Below are 23,729 nucleotides of genomic sequence, written 5' to 3' on the forward strand. Positions count from 1 at the left end.
CTCATTAATCAGCGTAGTAACTGGCATAGCTGCCTGCGCTATTGATAAATCACAAATTTATGATTAGCTTATTTTCGAGGTAAACATTGTAGCATTCGCTCTTCACAGCCTCAAGTATTGTAAGACTCACGGAGTGTCAACACTAACTCGCGCATGTAATGCGAAGTCAACTATCTATTCAGTAGTATGATGATGAACTGGATGTAGAAGCTTCTAGAAATGTCGGGGTCTATTAACTCTAGCGCGTGTATGACAGCGAATGTTACGACGTTAAACTTGTATATGGATGAGGATGTTGGAGCGATGATATACGTCGTCGTTATTATTGGTGAGTAGCTACTTGTGCACACCATTGACAATGGAAACGCAAAGGCTTTCAACTTTTAGAAATTACTGGCATTTTTAGGTATTTAGAGTTAAAATTTTCTTTATACTTGATTAAATAGTTCTCTCAATTTTGGTGTTGCTGCTTGTGGTTCCAGTGAGGATCGCACGAGTATTAGTGGTTAGATATATCTTGGTCGAGTTTAAATTCCCAACGTTTAGAACCCAGTAGCACAGTAACCCAGTTTTAAAACCGTTGAGAGTGCGTTGGTAACATTTTACCTTTGAAGTCAGTGTACGATCTATATTTAGCAACACAGTATCACATAGAAATACAAGATTCAAAATCTGACATTTACTCAGTTCAAAAAAAATTGTTCTGTCTATAGCAACCTGGAACTTTTTAGCATTGATCTACACAGATCTACTTAGTTCAACAAATTCACAATTGTAAGCTCTTAACAGTTAAACTCCTTGACAAACCAACTATCAAGATAGAAAATGACAAATATATTGAAGTCACAAACTAGCTTTGTGACTGATAAAGTGCTATTTAACAAAACATGCAAAATAGAAAAGTAAAACCACAAACATTATCGGATTTGTGACAATAGGTATTGCAAGTTACAATATAGTTTGCATGCATGTTCATCCGCATGGGCATGTGCGCTAAGATAAAAACAACTAACAGGTAACTACATACCTATTAGTTCCCCAAAAACCAGTTTACTACTTTTAGTTCTATTAGGAATGCTTCAAATCTTTATACAGTGATTTGTTCTAAATATTTTACTGAACCAGCAATCAAAGTGCAGCTGTCGCAGTGAGCACTCAGATAACAAAAAAATACTGTTTCCAACGTATGGCCGATCTTTGCAGTTTGCCAGCGCATCTGCACTATTGTATCTCACAACACTGTAAACCAACTTTTTGATGTATTTAGTACACAGGCCTAAAGTACTAAGTCTGATGTCTATTAGGCATATGCAATGTTGAAGGCTATCAAAATCATCTGGCTTAGAGAAATGTGACTAAGTTCTACAGCTGATAAAATCATTCAGAGAGTTTCGTGACAAGATTATTTTATCTTACAAAATACGAAAAACAGCTTTGCTTTCTGCAGTTTTAGATACAGAACCGACACTTCGTTTGTTTCCGTAAGCTTTGTGAATATTGCTAAAATCAAGCGCTTGTTTATGAAAGGATGCAAAAAATACTAGCTTTAACCCAGAGTACGGTTTTCCATGCTCAGATCTCACTCCATCACAAATCATATGTTGTGTAACAACTCGTATTGCCTTTTTATTGATTAGTTTACGGCAGTTTGTTAGAGTGGCAATGATAAAAGAATCTTTCATGAATAACGATTATATAATATGGAGACTTTAGTTTAAACTGACATATGCTACTAACAGACTAGTTATTTTTCCGTGAATTCTGCATGAATACTTGTAATAGTGAGTAGGAAACAAGTATGCAAAGCAGTAGGTAGTGTTATAGTAGTGTATGTACAGTAAATAGCAATAGGTAGTGTTATAGTAGTGCATGTACAGTAAATAGCAGTAGGTAGTGTTAGAGTAGTGTATGTACAGTAAATAGCAGTAGGTAGTGTTAGAGTAGTGTATGTACAGTAAATAGCAGTAGGTAGTGTTATAGTAGCGCATGTACAGTAAATAGCAGTAGGTAGCGTTAGAGTAGTGTATGTACAGTAAATAGCAGTAGGTAGCGTTAGAGTAGTGTATGTACAGTAAATAGCAGTAGGTAGTGTTATAGTAGTGCATGTACAGTAAATAGCAGTAGGTAGCGTTAGAGTAGTGTATGTACAGTAAATAGCAGTAGGTAGTGTTATAGTAGTGCATGTACAGTAAATAGCAGTAGGTAGTGTTATAGTAGTGCATGTACAGTAAATAGCAGTAGGTAGCGTTAGAGTAGTGTATGTACAGTAAATAGCAGTAGGTAGTGTTATAGTAGTGCATGTACAGTAAATAGCAGTAGGTAGTGTTATAGTAGTGCATGTACAGTAAATAGCAGTAGGTAGCGTTAGAGTAGTGTATGTACAGTAAATAGCAGTAGGTAGTGTTATAGTAGTGTATGTACAGTAAATAGCAGTAGGTAGTGTTATAGTAGTGCATGTACAGTAAATAGCAGTAGGTAGCGTTAGAGTAGTGTATGTACAGTAAATAGCAGTAGGTAGTGTTATAGTAGTGCATGTACAGTAAATAGCAGTAGGTAGTGTTATACTAGTGCATGTACAGTAAATAGCAGTAGGTAGTGTTATAGTAGTGTTTGTACAGTGAGTAGCGCTTATCAAACCTTGATTGGTGGTTGATTGTTAAAGGTTGCGAGTCAGAGTAGAGTTAACTATTCCAGTACTGACTGCAAATATGCTGTTTAAACAACATTCCATTTTGAGCAAAATTACCAAGATAATTATTAATGTTTAAAATTGTTATTGATGTTTACAATTGATCAAAAGCTGCCAAACACAAAACTGTATTGCGCAACCTTTCATATTTCTATATCACACATAGACTACCTGATAACATTATATCTAACATATACTATTTGATATCTGTGTATATATAACATAGACTACTTGATACATGTATATCTAACAAGGACTATTTTATAGATGTATATTCAACATAGCCTATGTGATATTTGTATATCTAGCATAGACTACTTGAAATTTGTATATCTAACATAAACTATGTAATATATGTATATCTAACATAACCTATGTAATACCTGTATATCTAATACAGACTACTGAAAGCTCCAAACAAGATGTGTGAGATCTAAATTGTATGTAGATGAACAAGTCAAAGGTTGGAGACACAAGTCAGTGCTCTGTTATGAAAAAGCTCAGACAGGAGCTGCTGAAGCTAAAAACAGCATCGCTAAATCTTAGAACAGTCTAAAGGATCAATTTTGTTAATGATGTCTTCACAGTTGTTCATAAAAAATTTGTCTTTTTCATAATACTGACTCTAATTGTATATTGCCAAAAAAGTTACACACTCATGACTTTTTTCTACCAACAATGTATATATTGTTATTACACATGAAAAACAGTTATGATATTGAAGAGCTATTCTTTTTAGCATCTTTAAAGCTTTAACATGTCTGATCACATTAACATAAACAGACAATGAGGCACGAGCGCAATAAAAGATTTCCAACCAGTCATCAATTTTGGTCTTTTCAATGACAAAACTTAAAGCATTCCATGAACATATCTATGCTCGCCTTGTTATCAGTATCAAGACAAAGCTATGACATGTTTCGGCATCTGCTTCTTAGTAGTAAATTTACAGGTTTGAGTGTAATGTGCCCATGTGTAAATATGCTAGACATAGAGTGAGTTCCAGTGCTCAGGTATTAAATACTAATTGGGTAACTCTTATGATGATAGCGCCTTGCGCAGCAATTGTACATCGTTATTCAATGCCCCAGGGATGCTCTCTTTGCATCAATTAAGTTTATGCAGGTGCTGACTTAAGTTTAGTTGAGATACAGTAAACTAAAGGTCGACAAACCAATTTTTCTTTAGTACTTGTACTTTAACCAAAGGCGGCATAGTTAACAATAAAAAAGTATAAAGTATAATGAAGAAGCATGTGTGCTTAATAATCAATCATTTCTAAAGGTTGACTTGCAACAAAATTCACATTACAGTTATTTAATATGAAAAGATTCATCCTGTCTTACTCTGTTGTGTTTTGGGCACAAAATATGTGGAAAGCTGATTACAAGCTCATAAAAGCTCAAAAACGAACAGAAGATTGCAGCCACACGAGACTGCCGTAGTTTGGATTCCCTTTCCAAAACGCCTCAAATGTGAAGTAGTTGTGAGAAATGGTTTCTGTTTACACTTTCTTGCAACCTCATTCGTCGAAATATTTTCACAAATATACTTCACGCATTTAATAAAACTATGTCTATAATTGTTCTCATGCGTCTATTTTATCGTCATTGTAATGCTGTCTTTTTTAGCAATGATATCTTATAACTTACCGTAAAAAATCGTTAAACTTTTTAACCTTAGCTCGAAGGAGTACATATCATTATCTGATAATCATGAGGAGCCTGTTGGTCACCTGTATTTAGAGGTGGAACGAGACAGGTTTTTTAAGTTCGAGACGAGACTCGAGACACTGTCTTGTAAAAATTCGAGACTCGAGACACGAGACAGTAAAATAATGAGCATTTGGTGATGATTTCACTACACAAGTACTAGCTACTTGGTATATATAAAATTAATAAAACTATTTTTAAATTGAATTTTCGCCTGGTGTAAGCGATTTAAATACAACATTTTAATAGTGGTATGCATGTAGTTTTTGTAAACAAAAGTGACACAAACAGCTCTAAAATACCGAAGTTATATATTCTAAGAATTTTGAGCTTGATTGATCATAATTATTATAAACATATTGCTTTGTACATGTATATTTTTACCATCTATTGAATAGTTCTTACTTTTTAATGTAATGAAACCGATGGCCGTCGCTCTACAAAGAAATACCGCAACTAAAAGAACACACAATAATACTTTCATTCTTATCGTTTCATTAATTTTAAGTGTTGTTTGTGTATTAACTGTAGTATGTGAATTATATTTAAATTGTACTCATGAAATTATATTAATTACTGTATACATGCACATGTATATTCTTATATTGAGCTAACAAAACGTCATTGTTAACCGGACACGGACTATGGTCGACACGGCCTTTCGTTCGTTTCTCCGTGTCCGTGCAAGTTTTACCCGCGATTGGTAGTATATACGTAAAAGAAGCCCAAATTTTATGAAGGGCAGTTGGTGTTTAGACACAATACGACAAAATACAGACATTTTACCCGCAAAAGTCTTATTTATTAAATTGGATTATCCGAAGAGTAATTAGATACGACCCGGTATCTGTTTTAAGGACACAGAACCGAACTAAAATATAACAGGGCCGTTGTCCGGACTACATGATTAGACTCAGTGGCCAACATAATCAATAACAACAGGTACTGTAGTAATGGACCGGGTATAACTTTAAAGGCAGTGGCCCGCAATCCATTACAATATATGGAGTTGTCGCTACCGTAAGAAGCCATGTTTTAACAACCGTGCGCAGGCGCTTTAGTTCAAATTCCTGTCTCGAGTTTGGCAATAGTTAAGTCGAGACGAGACCAATACGAGACGAGACAGGTCGATACTCGAGACGTCTCGTGTCTTGTTCTACCTCTACCTGTATTAATCGAAAAGCGCTGCAAAAATTATTTGCGAAGTATTGGGTCACATGATCAGATTACGAATTGACGATTGAATAATGCCGAAACAAAACTGTAAAGTACCAAGCATCTATATGTGATACGGGGTCTTCGGTAAAACCCGAAGTGTTTGTCATAAACTAGTACTACGATAAGTTTTACATTGTATATTGAGCTTTGTATTGGCCTTTGAATTCACATGAGAACATACGCGACAAGACGATAACCAAATTTCGTGGTTACGTCATCAAAATAAGGAGATTCCAATCTACAGCGGCTTTTCGTTTTTGAGCTTTTAAAAGCTTGTAATCACATTGCCACATATTTGGCACTTACATCACAACAGAGTAATACATAGTGAATCTTTTGATAACAAATAACTGTAATGGGAATTTTGTTGCAAGTCAACCTTTCAGCTTGCTAATTTTAAACATGACACGCCTTTTTTATTTTCTGTTTAGCATTTTAAAATCAAGCAGCATTCAAGCAACTCAAATAAACTGGAAAAGAAAAAGTAGTGTGGTGCTAAGCAGTTGCTAGTACCAAATGGAGTTTCAGTTGTGTTTAGGCTAATCATTTTTGGCATGATCAAAGCTTTCTGGTTTGAATGCTTTTTGACTTAGAATGCGTAGAGCATTGTCTCTAGCTAACCTTTTGGATACGATAGTAACTTCCCACCTCTTGATCATTTATGTTTGCGTTAACTATCTCTTCAATTTTCAACACTTCGAGAGTATACTTATTAAAAATATGGTGTAAAATATACTTTTAAACCAAGATTACAGCAATAATAGTTTATAGTAACACAAAACATGAAAGCTGTGTCAAGCCATTTTGTGGTAGTGTTTTTGCTGTATTATTTATAACTTACTTTGGTAAACTAATTAGTTTGGCTTATTACGAATGTAGAAATTAAAAAGTCTAAAGTTAACACAGCTTTCTAATGTTTACAAAAGCTAATTACAGATATCAAAAGGTTCTAATATCAAAAACTTTGTTTGTTTTTATTAAATGTTTATAATAACTTGTTGATTCTCAACACTGAGTTAATTTTATTGAAGTATAGTTTTTGGGGTACTGTTAAAACCAGCATAGCTTGAAAGAATCTTATGGCATACTTTCCAAAACTGTGGATTGATCAAAAACTGCAGTTTAATCAGAAACTTTGTTCGTTTCTATAACAGATTTATAATTGCTTGTGGTGTTTCATCTTCAAGCTAGTTTTGTTGAACAATAGTTTTAGTGATTCTGTTAGCATACGCATAACATGAGAGAATCCGCAATTTTATGAAGAAGTTCTCAGCAAGGCTATGGGTTATAGGAAAGATTGATTTTCAATTTCCTAGACTTGGTCCCACTTTTTGTTCTATTATAATGCTGAGACAAATAAACCTTGGCAATGAATAACTTAAAATGTTATGCAACTAAAGGATGCTCGTGTGACAAAGTATATTGATAGTTCCATCGAGAGCCTTATATGGTTAACGTGTTTTACTGACACCGTAGTAAGTTTGGCACTTATACATCGTACTTTACTAAAATAGCCTTTCAACCTAGTGGTTGTGCCTGAATGTCTTGTTGGCCATGCTCAGGTAAAAGAAATGTGTTAACACCAGAGTTTCATAGGTATACAATTAATACCTCGGCAGTCTAGTGTGCAGTGAAAGATCATCAGGTGTAATAGCTGTACGTACAATTATTCCGGAATGCAGGGTGGTAATTTGGTTGTTTGGTGCAAGTGTTAAAGAGTTAGTCTGCCAAGATAAATGTCATGAGTTTGAATTGTGTGCAAAGCAGTTTTTATGCTAAATTTAAATTATGGATTTGGGTAGACAGATGTCCACTGCTCTTATTATACCAGACTTCCAATTTCAAGTAACTTAAAGTGGCTGTTTGCTTGTAACTGGCTAACATGTATGTACATATTCATTCTCAGGTAGAAAATCAGCTATAGTCTCAGCTGTCATTTAATTGTGTATGTATAAAATTTAATGTCACTGTTTGTAAAATGCAGGTGGCCTGAGTTCCTGAACACTTTAACCAATCATGATTGATTTCTTGGCTAAAAAATATTTCTTTTGCAATATGTGCAGAAAATTTCAGTGGTAAATTTTTTCAACTTCAAATGATGTTTAGTAAGGCTCGCGCAAAATTTGACCTTGACCCACAAACTCCTTTCACACATCGCTCAAATATTTTATTTTTGAAAGGTCACCATTTTTCTAAAACGGTGATATTATTAAAAACTATTAGTAAGCTCAGTGATGTATGGGCTTTATTTCATTTTGAATCGGATAGTCTGCAGGTGAATGTTAAAAAGTGAGTTTTCAAGAACCAGATGGAGTTATAAAACTAAATATTTTAGTAGCCTGGCAAAAGGCACTGAGCATTTGAGTGTGAAGGTTAGAAGAAATTGGCAAAACATGCGGAAATGCACCATGTTTACTCAGAGTACCAAACACACAATCGTGAAGTGAAGCTTATTAATACACATACAAACGATTGGGATGCAACTGGAGCCAACTTTTTGTTTTAGCTTTATTCAAAATACTAACTGAGCAACTCGGTTAGTAATTTTTGCATGATCGTTTTAAATGTATAACATTTAAGATACATCAATTCAATGGTCAGGTAATTTAAACAACAACACGGAATTATTTTATTTATCATCAAATGATAGGTGGGACCTCGGATGTGTTCAGAGTCGTGGCCAAATATGTAGGAACATTTTAGCCAGTTACAAAATACTGATACCTCAAGTGACTTTGAGGGCAATGCATAGAAGATTCTGCCCAGCAACACCTTGTTGACAAATTATTTCATCTGAACAGGAAAGTCGGCAGTTCTGTTCACTAACACGTGTGTCGCCTGAGCACTTGAATAGCGAATCACTAAATATGTGTGAAGTAAACAGAACACTAAAAGTAGTGGTAATTTGCACTCACTGTAATACATGTATATAAAATATATATACGTGAATGTATATAAATCTCAATGTTTGTTTCCTGTTGGTCTTTTGATGTTTGTTCTGGCTGTGTCAAGATGGCTGGATTAAAATCTAGCAATAAAAAGGCTTTACCATACTGTAATTAAGCTCATGATGATTTCAATGGCAAGTATGCAAACATGTGCTACTTAACCACAAAGCTAAGCCTTTCTTACCTTATTTAGCTTAACCACTATATTCTTATCGGAATTAAAACTAATTATGTACATTTTATTGATGATGAATTTTATGCTAAATTCATTAAAAAAATCTTTGTTTACTAGCAAGATAAAATGGTGATATTAACAACATAAATAATTTAGTCACAACAAAAAACTTGATGTTATAACTGCGAACCACAGCGACATACAATATAATAGATTAAATCACGCTTTAGAGCACGTAGAAATACACAATGAGTGTGAGCTGATTCGGTGATAGTGGGCATTGTATAGGTACTCCTATATCCTGATTGTCAACGCGCATGACACCAAACCTTAAGCACCAGGTTGTGACTATTGTGGCTAAATGACAGTCATTATCCAATAGAGGTGAATCTTTGAGTTGTCATATGACAAGGGCTCTGTTTATATTACATTCAAATGACAGTCTGTTTGCCAGAATATTGAGCTGGATTATGTACTCCCAATTGTGTAACGTTGTGTCAGTTGCATGACTTCATAATCTGGACAGTAGAATAAATAATGGTGTGGGATTTCATCATCTGTTCGACAATATAATGTACAGTTTATTATGAATTAATATTACATTTTTGTGTTTGTCTTTATTTTGTTTTTTAAAGCCATTTCAAAATCTATTATTCATTTTCGATTGTAATTTTCAAATGTGTCGTTTAAATTTCAAATTTTCCAGTACAGTGCAACCGTAACGGCACAATTTTACTTTTTAACTTTCGGTTATTGCAAAGGCAATCGCTAGAAATTGTGAAACTAAAATACATTCACATGAACATTTTTAAGTAGGAATATCCTCTACATTATGTTTCAGTTCAGTCAGGCAAAGCACCTTTGCGCCCTTTACAGATGTATTTAATTTTGATATCTCATTTTTACGTTTGTGCCAGTATCGAGAGATACGAGTATTGTCGTATTAAACATTTTGATGGATTGCTTCTGCAGCAACAGCAACTTTTTTATACACACTTCTATGAGCTTATTGTTATTATTAATTCAATATATTCATGATTTATGTTTTGGTAAATCAGTTTGTTTTAATTATATCAGTATTACACCACTTTATATTATAATAATTGTAACAAAACAGACTTTATCTAGCCATTACTTGCTAACTATTTCACATTTAAACACCTTTACAGTTGTTTTAGTTTTTCTCTTAATTTATTGGAACCGCACAAAACATTTTTCTCATGATGTGAAGTGTGAACCTTATGATGGTAAATGTTGTATATGTTAAATGAAAATAAATTTTCTGTGCAATGGCTTTTTCATTAACCGGCAAAGTTGGCATTAATATAGTAGTTATATAAACATAATTTAATAATTACTTGTATTGCACATTGAAACATGTATTTTCAACTCAGAGCATATGGCACCGTTACAAAGTTGTTTTAATCTGTGTACATTTAGACTGTTTTAATGCACACGCAGAAATACAATTATGTGAAGGATCGCTTGTTCATGTTCATATAGAAATTTTTATGCTCATCCACAGCGTGATAACACTATAAATGTTAAAATTTTCATACCTGTTAGTATAACTTTTTCATTTTTATATAAAAAGTTCAATTTAAAAATGGCTTTAGATTTTCTGAAAGCTTTAAACAATTAATTATAGCTAAGCATTAGTGTTTACTTCTGTCATCATTCATAAAACAGACAGTCAGCAGTTTGTATTTATCTGCGTTACTCAATTATTAATAGATATCACGTATCAGTCTCACGGGAGCCTAAAATTAGCAGCATGACAATTTTAGAAATTCGATTAAAGAATTTTTCTTTCAAGCGGATGTTTAATACAGAATCAGCATTGATTTCAATGTAAAGTTTATTGTCTGCGGAAAAAATCTTAATCTGAAACACTAAAGCTCCATGTAATAATTTGCTTAATTTTAAAGCAAATCAATATAACTATATGAATGTTGTTTCACATGAACAAAGAATGATTGAGATCATACGCTAGTTACTTTAACTTACGTGTAGTCTGCTATATAAAAAGATTGAGAGAGCAAGTCTCTAGTTGTAAAAAGCTTTTGAATCTATAAATTGTTTACTTAAGCTTTATAAAATAGATCAAGGTTATCAACTATATTTTGGTTTTTGGTTTTCTAGCGATGCGATCTATTTTGGACTAATCAGACCAAATTTCTCATAATATCGTAATAATTACAAATGTAAGCTAAGGTTTTTTATGATTTTAAAACTATGTCAAGGTTACAATTAAGCTGATATTTTATAGTTTTATTGGATTCCATGCCTAATTACTGTTTAACTTGAGCAAAGGTTGTAGGGGAGGAAGGTATTGAGAAGTCAAATAGGCAGAAGACTGCGGCTACTAGTCAATTTAGGCAACCAGTTTGACAACAAAAATATTTTGGGATAATGATAAATATTTAAAGATCTAGCTTATAAGAGTGGTATGATGGGCATACTGAAGAGCTAAACCGGAATGCCTCAAGGGTAATTATGACAAGCAAATTTCCTTTCCCTTGTTCACTGTTTATCAATCAAAATTTCACATGACCCTTGACCTGGTGATGTAAAAGGCCATATGACACAATAACAAATCACATTAGTGTTCTGTGTGCATAATTAACAAGGAAATTGTCTAAGATGAAAAATTAATGCAGTTTGTTAAAATAGTAATTATTGGTTAGATATGAGCCAATGATTGACTATTAAACAAGGTGGCAGGCTACGTGATCAAATATTGTGGCTTATTTTTGTAAACTATATAATGACTAAACACTTCTTTCAAGCTATCTAAAGCCTGGTTCCCATATACGTTGCAAAGCACTGGCGACATGGCGCTATTAGCGGTGAAATGGGAGCGTACGCGCCGAGGACCGCCAGTAGTTGCCGGCGGCATCGCAATAGTTTAGGGCTGTTCAAATTTCGCAAACGGCCACAGGCAAAACATTCCTGAAATGCACTGTACGGGCGGCGAAAATTTTATTTGATTACGCAATTATGTTCACGATATTATTAATGATGTGGCTTTTATTCGAGCAGATGCTGCCGAGCCTAGCGTCACAAGCGTTTTGCTGAGCATGTTACCGCCAGAGTCTCGCATTCGATATGGGAACCAGGCTTAATGTGTGACAACTCTCTAATGTTTGACAACTCCCTAATGTCAAACAATTCCCTCACTAACCAAATATCTTGGGACTCATTGATCGCTCTTTATAGAAACAGGTTTGTGCCAGGTTCTTTAGACAATAGCTTATGTAAAGTCTTTTTAGACCAGACGTCATTTTCAAGTTTACTACATTGTATTGGGAGCTCCGAAAGTTTCTAGTAAAGATCGAGGAATGGCTTAATTAACATGGTAATTTTTATCAATCATAATCAATCGCGCTGTCAAACAAAATATTAAAACATTCATTGACAGAATGTTTAGATTTATATGAATTTCAAAAACTGACAAAACTAAGAAAATTTGTTTTAACTTACCAAAATTAGTGGTCCGTGTAGAGTTGGTTTTTGCAATTGTAATTTAGAAAAACTGACATGCTGCAGTATACAAATTTTTGAATATTTCTAACATTATACATAATGTTGCTTCGATACGGGTTTCTTTATGCAGATAGATTATCTCAGTCCACTTTTGCCGGTGACAATGTTCTCTTATTAAAATTTCTGGCTCGCCGCACACAATAGAGTCCTCATCTAATCAAAATGTTTGCTAGCCTCCAAATTAATCGTGTTGACTGGAAAAAACATTCTTTAAACTGTAAATATTGATCGTAATAGATGTAGTCACAATGATAAACTTCATAATGGATTTAGTAGATCAGGAGAGCATCAAAAAGTTGTCAAAAAAAGTGATTTATTTCTTTTGAAGGTGGGCTATATAATAAGAGTGGCAGTTAGATCAGAATTTTGAGCTGACTTCAAGTATCTAATTTATACACCTTTCAGATTGTTTGTTTTTGAACATTATGATTAATATATTATTTTAATTAAATAAATGTCTGTAATGTTTTATGTGCTTCTACCAACAATATGATAATGAAAATGGCATATAAATACTAAATAGTTAGCAAAAAGTTGGAATTAATTCTGATATTTATTATTCAAGTATTAGAATAATATTAGAATTGTATTATATATTATTATGTATTCCCAGTTTGGTAGATATTGTGGCAGCTTTACAGTTTGTCCTTGTTATTCCGAAACTCTTATATCATTACCGATCTGCAAAACAAAATGAAACGTATTTTTAAATACTCAGACCATGTATATATAATATTTTAGTATACATATATTAATCATTAATGCTTATTATGTTGAACCATGTACTTTATTATGCAAGTAAAATCACTAATTGGCCAGTCTTTTATAATGTATAACACATATGTATTCTATTCAAACATAAAGCACACATTCGGTTATAATACCACTCGAATACTAACCTAATTCACAGTCATCTGAGTTTTCTGGATCACTACTTTCATCTCCATCATCTTTATTTCTATTGCTACAGCAGCTGCATCTGCACATGTCCGTACATTTGAGATCTGTGTTGTTGCATTGACAGCGACGAGGCTGGCACATAGTTTTGTATCGACAAAACATGTCCATGAGCTTTTAGCGTTTAGCTCTCCACCTTCCGTAAACCATCCATGTTGCTGGGGGGATGGGGCATTGATGATGATTTGCCTAGCTTTTCTCAATATCGCAGCCTGATAGACAGCCCTAGATATATGGAGATTTACCTCATCTAGTGTAGGTGGTAGGTTTGATTGTGATATGCAAGACGGTGAGCAGAAGATCTTATACCGTGTTTCATTGATGGAATTTATCTCTTCACCATATAATCTGCAAATGAATGTCTCAATAGATTCTCTTTTTGCACCATCAACTTCAAAATCTGTTCTCAATGATTTCATGTGTTACAGAATTCAGGATTGTTCTTTAGCAGGTTAAAGAAAGTTATCTTCCTTTAAATTAGAATGCGCTTACACTTTCGCATACACTTAGAGCATGGAGCTCGAGCAGTGCTTTGCATCATTCGGGTGTGAGGACGGTAGACAGACCGCCTCTGTTTACACATCTCAACTGCTCCGTACCACAGCAGTAAATGAGTTACGGTGATGGCAGCTCATCCACTAGAGATAGACAGCTTAGGAAAACATCTGTGTACAGGCACTTAACTAGAACTTTTGAGCTGGGTTTGTCTTCCATTATCATTGCGATATATGATAACACGCATATCTGCCTCCTCGTGGTCTGATGTCAAACTATCCATTTGGCTTACAGCGATTGATCCATCAAAGTCATAGCTGATCATGTGGCATTCTTAAGAAAAGCTATCACCAGTTCTAGTTTCTGCTTTATACTTGGCTTGCTCCATGTATCCTTCACAAAATTCTACTAGGGCAGTCTTGCTTGAGCCACCTGATAAAAACTCAGAACATTTTGGCCCTGCCTAGTTCAGATTAAACACAGCAACCTTCTGCCTTTCTTTTACACTTCTACGCTGATTCTTAATGCTGATCTTCAATGCTGATATCAGGGTATGTGTCACAAGCAAAATCTACACGACATATGTGATACATGCTTGTAATACTATCTATCCGTTGCAAAAGCTGACTTGCAACCATGCCAAAAGTTGGAGGAGCTTTCATGGGTCTGAGTTTCGACCATAGCATCAACCACAACAGCGTCAAAGACTGGTAGTTAATCTTGGTTAATATAGATTGATGGTTTATCAGCAACATCTTCCTCAGCAGCAGCCATCGGAGCCGACTTAGCAGTCTTCAGTATAGAGCCATCAGAGTTAGCCAGGGACCAGCTGATGTTGCCAAGAGAGAATGATAACACTTTTCTCAAATCCAAGTTACGCTGTTGACTGATCACTAACAAACTCTCAAACAGTCTGTGCAAACACTCTATGACTTTCTCTTTTGATTTCTTCTTAGCTGATAGTAGAGGTGGTGAAGATTTTGAGCTTGTTTGATTTGCTGGATGCCTTGAAATCAATCTTTTGGGTGCTTAACCTTTTCTGGATCAATTCTGAAAGCTGTTTCTCTCCTATCACATTTGCCATTTCAAGATCCTGCTTCACTTCAATGGAGGCTTTATGGCTTTAGGCTGTTATGAGTCTTTCATGACTGACTTCATTTCCTCAGCAGCCTTCCATGCCTTTTCACGCATCTCATAACTTTCTGCATCCGAATCATCAAGTACTAGCATCTTCTTCATGTCTGTATGTACAGCTGTTTGTTTTGGGTGAGATAGAGTCCAGCGTTGAGAGGCCGATGACTTCCTGGCAAATCCGACGATTCTCTGATAATCTCTGCATACTACAGTGTGACATATGTAGCATAGTTTCTGTGGTCAAATGCACAAAACCAAAAAAAGATCATACATGTTATTCATCTATACATTTGTGTCTAAATTGTAGGCTATAACACGTCATGTAAGCTGAAAAGAGTAAGTTTTGCTGCTCACAAAACGTGCAGACAAAAATGAAAATGTTTAATTTTTTTCCCACCAAAGTACCATCATTATCGAGTAATCATCATGAATTTGTAAAGTAATAAATATCTAGTTTTGCCTTTTCTGCTGTATCACATTCCTTCTGTCTCTTTCCATGTCTTTTCTCAGCTCTTTCCATAACGAGTTTGTTACAATACTTCTTATAATAGGCATAATGACATAACAAGTCTGAACTTTCATCAAAGTTCTCAATGCTTAGCAATTTTTGAGCAATTTTTTATTGAATGCTCTCTTCTTCCAATATCAACCATCTGTTTGAATACTGTTTGGCTGTCTCATATTGAAGTTTAGTCACTGACTAAGGTTTCATTCACAGACTGATCAAGACAGTGAAACAAGCAGTCTTGCTGCATCTTTGGCATGGGTTAAGAAATGCTGAGAGTTGACTCACCTAATCTCAAATAAAAGCATTTATAAATTTTTGAGATTATAAAATAGTTTTCTTTGTCTGAAATGTAAGGTTTTCCAAGCAAACTTGGAGTTGCCCTATTCCGTTTCAAAAGTGCTTTCGAGTTCAGAAATGTGCAAACACATGGATGTAAAAACATTATAATTGAACTCAGCATAAATCTGTGACTATAAAACATCGAGTAGCCCACCCTTTGAAGGAAAAAAATGAAAGATAAGTTTATGTTCCTCCTGCTCTACTAATTATGATGCGGTTTGCTAGGTATTCGTCATTGTAAAATACTGCAGTTCAATATACAAGTTTGATAACTTTCAATAATGGCTAACATAAAAATCGGTACTGTAACATGCTAAGCAAATCTAGTAAAAAGTAGTCAGAGTTTCATGTTTGACCTAATAACGAAAATATTCCAAATACATGTATTAAACCCTGCTCACTAATAGAGTTTTAGTCTAGGTCATTTTATTTTGGGAGGCCTTTCCAACTGGTCAAAAATTAAATGTTGTAAAATCGTAATGGCATACAGTAGCTGTTTAATATGTTTATAGTTATACATTTTAAGGCCAGCACAAAATTATTATGTCACAATGCTCTAGGTGATTATATAATAAACACCCGCATAATGTAAATAATCCAATCCAAGAATATTTGCCTTATAGTGATTTTACGTTAGTAAAATTACCAACAGTAAAATACTAAATCAATAACAGTAAAATACTGTACCTGTAAATAGCCTAATCCGTTCTAAGATATTTCCAAACTCACATATTTGCTGATTTGAAATCAAAATAGCTTTTTAATTTAATGACTGTAGAGTAACTGTGGTATTAGGGGTTTGTATCGACACCCTTTTCTCATTTTTTCTCAACAGTCTTATCCATTGGCACTCGTTTAAGGGTCCATGATAACGGTAATTTTATATTAAGTTAAAGAGAGCGCGCGGCCTCGGCGTCCACAAAAATCAGTTTTTGTCATTTTTTAAAAAGTTCCTTTTCAAAATAAATCGTATATTATGTGATTAAAACAAAGTGAAAAAAGTATATATAATTGATACACCCATACATCATTTTCTCTGCCAACTGCAGCAATAGAAAAAAGGCTATGTTGCCTTTTTGTCAAAAAAAGCTTGCAAGGCTGCATTGTATAGACTTTCTTCCAAAATATGAAGCAAAAACCTTACATAAAATATTTATGTTCAGCGGAATAATTTTCTTTAAGTAAAAGTTTTTTTATAGAAGGCATCTACTGCATTACATTTTATTTCTTTGTCATGTGAATATCATTTTAAAAGAGTCTCTAGTATGCAAGCAACGACTCTTCATTTGAACGAACTTGGAAGCAAGTTAGAATAGAAACCCTAGCGAGTACTAATTGATTATTTTCATGGCAGTCATCCTAAAACATATTTAATGAAAGCTAGAGACACCGAACCAGTGAGGAGATCAATGGTTCATCATGCATGCATATTCAAAGTCACTTACAACATTGATGCTTGTTCAAGCGATTTTTCCATTATTTGTAGCTGATTGGCTAATTATATCAGCACTTTACGGATTTCTAGTGTTTGAAGTTATGGGATTTATATCATTTCTATGTACTTATTATTATTATTATTGTTGTCAAACAATAGTAGATGATTATATTAGTACCTAGATGAGTAGACCACTGCTATAAACGTAACACAGATATTGGCATAAGCTCACTTTCATAACAGCCACTCAGACAAAGTTTATCAGTTGTTAGTATTATACAATCTAAATGCAAAACAGATTTAGTGCAGTTTATAAGAACCTAAATGCGCTGATTATTGTGCCAAGGGTTGAATTAAAGGCCTCGGACTATAAAACTTTTAGGGTGCCCAAGCTAAGCCTCCGTTTTTTCATGATGTCATTCTATTGTTGTCTGTCATCTTTATAAACAACTTTTATCGTTAAAAACACTAAGCTTCTGCAATTAATTATTGCAAACAATGCTTTTGGTTGCAAATTTTTTATTTTAGTATTAAAACAACACCACAAAATACTATTAATCAAGAGAATGACGATCGTTTTCTACAGAGATGGCAGCTTTTTCGTGGACGAGAGCATGTGCAAACAGGGTGATTATGTAAAAAAAAATCATGAATTGTTTCTTTTTGGTAGTAGTAGTGGAATTAGCGACAGTGTGCAGACAAATGGCAGAGAATAGGTAGCTGCGTAATTATGCAAAAACTGGAATGCCGTCGATATGTGCAAGTGTCAAATTGTCAGGCTCTTAATTCAATTGTCACGAGTCTGAGTTCTGTATGACATAATATTTTTATCCCTGCCTAAATCCATGGCTTCAAACAGACAAAAAATTAGACAAACTAAGAGTTGGACAAACAGATAGACAAACAGACAGATGGACAAACATACAGTTGAACAGATCGAAAAACAGATAAATGATCAGTCGGACGAACAGACATACACAACTCTTATTATTTCAAGATTACAGAAAGTTAAAAATAGCATCAAGAAATTTTTCTTAACTACCTGCCAATATACCATCCATACTAAGGGTGTTACTAGACTGTATTAGGATTTACTAAAATGAAACACTGCAACTGTTCTCAAAACTTGCGACTTTTTTCAAGACCTGATCTTAATGTTTTAGGTTTGTTCTCATCGGCCATATTTAGTCTCATCTGCCTCTACACTCGATCTGTACAAAAGGAATCGGAGGAGTACAAACACCTGAGAGCTTTTATGGGACAGCTAGATGTAGCGAGGTTACAGTCCAACAGACGAACAGTCACCAAGAAATTAGCATTGACAGCATTGAACACTGCAAACACCTGCTCAGTGCCTCCAGGAGAAGAAAAGGGTGCTTTTGTATAATCCTTGAAATCATTATTCCAGTTCCAGATTACTACTTGACATGTGATTAAATTATTTTAGTGACACTGTATAGCAGTTGCTTATTTTGACATGATGAGGCATTAATTAAAAAGTTTTATATGTAGCATTTTACAACGAATGTCAAGTTGAACAGAGCTAATTGTTGTCAAACTGTGTTATGGTTCAAAAGGCTTACAAAGTGTTCTTTAACAAATTTAGAAGCAAGTCCTTATAAACTATTTTTGATTTTATAAAATTTGTAATATCCATTATGAGTTCAAATGCACATACTAATAACTTTCTGCCATCTAGCCTCTTGATGCTGTCTAGTTGGCAACCAATTAAAATCAATAATTCATTTTGCAGCTTTGCAACTTAATGAGCATAGGTGGTAATACGTTTCCTGTTTCTTAGGGTTACTTATTAAATCCAGGAAGCTGCCTTAGTCATAGCTTTCAGACAAATCAATGTCTAAGATGTGAACTGCTTCTATTTCGAATTAAAAAATCTGGTAAATAATGCTCTCATACAAGTACCAAAGCATCTAAGATGAATATTGAAACCCAAAGGCAAGAAAATGGATTTATATCAGAGCTGCTCTCAAATCATGGTGATTTGAATATTTGATCATTTAAATATTTGAAGCAAATCATTTTGTACTGATTTGACACAAATGATGATTTGATTTGATTCGATTTAGGAAGTTTAGGAAGTAACTTGACTTGATTTGAAGTTTCAGGCTGATTTGAAGACTTGACTTGAAAAATAATTCAAATCACATCGCTATTGATAGCCTTGTCTTATGTAACCGATCGAAACATTTTTACGACATTTGCAAAGTTAGCCCAAACTTTGGCAAGAAATGCGCACCATCAGTACCGAGGCTAAGCAACTGCGTGTGTGTGTCCCTCTACAGAAAAAAGAAAAGGACCGCGTGTTGTGTGTGTAAAAGAAATCAACATGAGCAGCTCTGGTAAGTTGTGGAAAAGGCATGTTTGTAGTTGTGGTGCTGGCATTGAATACTTGGATGTCAATTATTTGATTGCTAGTAACCGGTTGTGACTATTCCACTCTAACCTCACAGTCACTAGTCAAAATAAAAATTACTTGTGCTGTGTCTACGGCATGAATGAATGAATAGAGTTTTATAATATATAATATTCTATACAATTTTATTCCATGCCGCCGACACATTCAATATTCACAGTAATGACAATGTTCATGAATATAAATATGCATTATATTATAATTGGGTAGGATTTAATTAATAAAATAAATTAAAATTTCATTTGTTATATCAAATTTATCAGAATAATATTAAATAACTTTTTGATCTAATTTATTATTTTAAATTATAAAAGAATAGCATAACAATAACATTCTATCCAAGTAAGTATAATAAATGTAATATCTGTATATCATACATAGTTTTAACATAACCATTTATCTATACATTATTATTATATAATTAATTATATTATATGTATAATAATATAATTAATAGTATTTTATACACAGTCACTAACTTACTAAGTGAAGTATAATACTTAAAACGCGATTTCGATTAAAAAGGACGATGTACAGAAAGAGGAAGTCACATGCACTCAGCAAATACAAACAAGTGTTAATGAAGATATGTCCGCTGATTTTTTGAATAGAGCACCTTGAGCTAGTACAAGTAACCTAGATTCAGTACATCAGGAGATTGAAAAGTATATGGCGAAAAGCAGACCTTTTTGTAACACTCTAAGCTATTGGCAAGTTGAGACACAGTTACTGAGGCTTAGCAAGCTGGCGCTGAAGGTCCTTTCAGTACCAGCCTCATCAGCTCCCATAGAACGGGTTTTTAGTAAAAGTGGCTTCATCATGAGGCCACACAGGAGCTCCTTGACATCTGAAAACTTGCGCAAGCTAGTTTTTCTAAAATGCAACAAGTGTATTTAAGTAAATGTATTAATATTATGTAACTGTTGATTATAGGCTCAATGCTTAGTTTCGTTTCCTTCAAGTTCAAGCCTCAGTAACTGAGTTACACTTGCCAACATTTTCAGGTTTTATCTTATATTTGTATCTTATATTTTGTAACTTTAAACAAGTATCTAAAGTTTTTTTTTACATTTGTACATTCTTGCTTAAAAGCTTCAATAAAAGCAGTCACAGCCATGACCATAAACTGTTACTTAACCCTTCACTCATTCATTGATGTATCCAGCCAATGGTATGGTGTGCTTTGCCATGATGTTTTAATATACCTCGTAGAACAAAGAAAAAAAACCTTATATAGTGATGATTTTAGCATACATAACACATATAGTGGTACAGAGATACAGCTATACTATTCCTATCCATAGAACCCAAAACGGGCAGGGGGCAAACCCCCTACCCTTTCCCCCTGGTTCAGGTCCTATGGATAGGAGGAGTACAGGCTATGCCGCTACAGCTACACTGTAGATTGATCATACTCTGCAACAAATGAGCGAACAATTTGAAAGAGTATTTCAAATCATTCTCAATTGATTCAGGATTTGAATTTTTTATTGAGCTGATTCGACTTGATTTGCTTTGAATCTGCTGACAAGGGTTGGGATTTGATTTGATTTGTAGTTTGCCGGATATGATTTGATTTGAGTCATAAAAAAGTCATTTGAAAGCAGCTCTGATTTATATCTTTAAAAAAATTGCAAATAAAAATTAATACATGTATAAAAATAGAAAAAATGATTTACTCATCAATACCAAGATCTGAACTGAGAACCAATGTAGTTTCATTTGCTGTTGTTTACAAAGTGTTCCACAATGAGCGAGGTACACCATACCGATATTTTCTTGCCTAGAGTTGAAGGCCGCATAGCATATCTTTCAAGACAACTGATTTAATTGTGCTAGAAAGCTATTGGATATTATTAATAACCTGAATTTTGAGGAAACTGACAAAATAATATTTGAAAATAATGAGCATTCTGAACGCTGCCAAGCTTTGGCTATCAATTTTAACATATGCAACAAATGGCATGCTGACAGGCATTCATATGATGTGCAAATATTGATATTTCATAATAGGAAATCAAAGTTCGAAATGCAACTTGGTTCCCATATTTAAATAAATCAACCTTTTGCTCAGGAACATAAAAGTATCTTTCAGGTGTTACAGATGCCATTACAAATATTGGTTAATTACTGCCACGGTTTATTTTTGTGAAAAGCTGATTGTTAGTAAATAACTATTATGACTGCTGATACGTAATAGGACTGATTTTGTCAAATGCGTGGCAGCAATGACGCAAATATTACAAAATTGTGTAGAAACCCTTCAACACAGCCACATATGCGTTGTTTATTTGGCAGAGGAGCGATTCTATGTTCTCTGCTTATCCTGCTACAGCCAGTAGCCTTTTTAGAAGTTAGCTTCAACTGGCTGTTCTGTGTTTAGGTACTCTAGACTGTAAGTAGGTAGCGGTTTATTTTTACTTTGCATGAGGAGAAAACTTCCATTTTTATTAAGAAGTTCTGTCTCAGTAAATGCAATTGTAGTAAAACATGATTCTATGTACATTTTGTTAAAGACAAACTTACACAAACTTTTCTGTAAATTTTATCAAAAAGTATCGGCATTTTTCTATCATTTGCAACTGTTTTTTATGTTTGAGGTGATTTGGTTGCTAGGATATTTTCAGATTAAAATCAACAAACCTTGATCGCGATTAAAATGCCTAGAAAAAAATGTGCAAAATAACGTCACTAGTCGTATCATTGCTAGTTGATATCGGTTATTGCGCTCAAGTTGTAGCGTTACACATCTTTACACTTTTTCAACTGACTTGGAGCATTTTAATCCCAATCAAGTTTTGTCGCTTTTAATCTTAAAATATTTTGGTAATCAGGTCACCTCAAACATTAAAAAACATTGCAAATGATAGAAAAATTCTAGTACTGCCTGATAGAGTCTACAAAAATTTTGTTAAGCTCATCTCTAAGTCTCTAAGGAAAATCACTTATAGATTTTGTTCTTTTGCTTTTATTTGCGCTGTTTCACAAGTTCTCAAATTTCTGATTAGTTAATTAAATAATTTGATGTGTTAAGTAAGCACTGTCTGCTTGCACACCAACCATTTTGGCATCAACTGACAAAGAGAAACAATGCATAGCTCAAATTTTTTATGGCGACAGAGCTGCAGTTGATCAGGTAAGTACAGCAATTTTAAATGCACCTTTTAGAAGCAGTGGCTGCTACACATATTTGGCCTTTCTTAGCTAATTCCTGGCACACAGATCCAATGTATATTCTGTAAACTGAGCTATATTATATCAATTATTAAAAAGTCTGTCACATTCTCTGCCCTCCCATAAGAAGATTTAACTAACATTACAAGGTTTCAAAACATATAATATATTGTTATAGATGTATCACAGCAATAATGTAACTACATCTATGAATCGCAAAAAATAATACCAAAAAAATTATATTTCATTCATTGCAGCTTTATAATGCACCAACAATAATTCTAAACTACATAGTTGTATTTTTTATTAAAGTCTATTTATTTACGAATAAACTGTAAATATTTTAACATTTCATTAAAGCTACTACAAATAGCCTGACATCTTACGATGAGCAACTTTTTTGACAAGGCCATTGCTATAAATGTTGTTTTTTGTTGCGATTTACTTTTCGGAATGGAGGCTTTTTACCAGAAGGGAAGCGGCTCTATGTTCTTTTTTCATGTCTTCTGACAGCCATTTATAGTTTTCATAATTTGTTTCATAACCCAACTCTGCTATTAACTGAAACTTGAAATATTTCGTCATAAAGTGTTTGGTTATGGAGCTCGTGGCTTCAGTGACTGCCACTCTAAAACCTTCTGCATAGGCTATCTCTAGCGCTTTTTTTGTCAATCTTTGAGCTATCCCGCGTCCTCTATACTCTGGGAGAGTGCATATCATCTCTATTACCCACACCTTCTTTACACTGAAATAGAAAAAATATAGAGTCAGCATGACTTGAAGCGATGCTGTCTTTTAGGTGTTTTGCCATCAGTTCATATGCACAATGTGCCAAAAGTGTCACCAAGACAGTATTGATTTATAAAAGAAAATGTAAATATAATTATATTTTATTGACTGTTTTCCGAGTTTTATCTAGATCTTTTTAATATATCACCAAATAATTAAAGATTTTGTTCACTACC

General features: G+C 34.0%; 2 protein-coding genes across 3 annotated transcripts in view; one reads left to right on the forward strand and one right to left on the reverse strand.

Annotated features, from left to right (window-relative positions):
• Positions 1–166: 166 nt before the first annotated feature.
• Positions 167–18,824, forward strand: LOC137404672 (uncharacterized). The gene is made up of 2 exons (XM_068090900.1): positions 167–328; positions 18,320–18,824. The coding sequence occupies exons 1-2, from the start codon at positions 220–222 to the stop codon at positions 18,541–18,543; spliced, it is 333 nt and encodes a 110-aa protein (XP_067947001.1). The 5' UTR covers positions 167–219; the 3' UTR covers positions 18,544–18,824.
• Positions 18,825–22,820: 3,996 nt separating this feature from the next.
• LOC137404419 (uncharacterized) overlaps positions 22,821–23,729 on the reverse strand; it is a 34,250-nt gene continuing 33,341 nt past the window's right edge. For both annotated transcript variants that reach the window (XM_068090620.1, XM_068090619.1), the window contains one exon: positions 22,821–23,509. In XM_068090620.1, the coding sequence (XP_067946721.1) occupies positions 23,206–23,509 (304 nt within the window). In that variant the 3' untranslated portion in view covers positions 22,821–23,205. The remainder of the gene's footprint in view (positions 23,510–23,729) is intronic.

This window comes from Watersipora subatra, chromosome 9, assembly GCF_963576615.1.
Source record: "Watersipora subatra chromosome 9, tzWatSuba1.1, whole genome shotgun sequence".
Lineage (NCBI taxonomy): Eukaryota > Metazoa > Bryozoa > Gymnolaemata > Cheilostomatida > Watersiporidae > Watersipora > Watersipora subatra.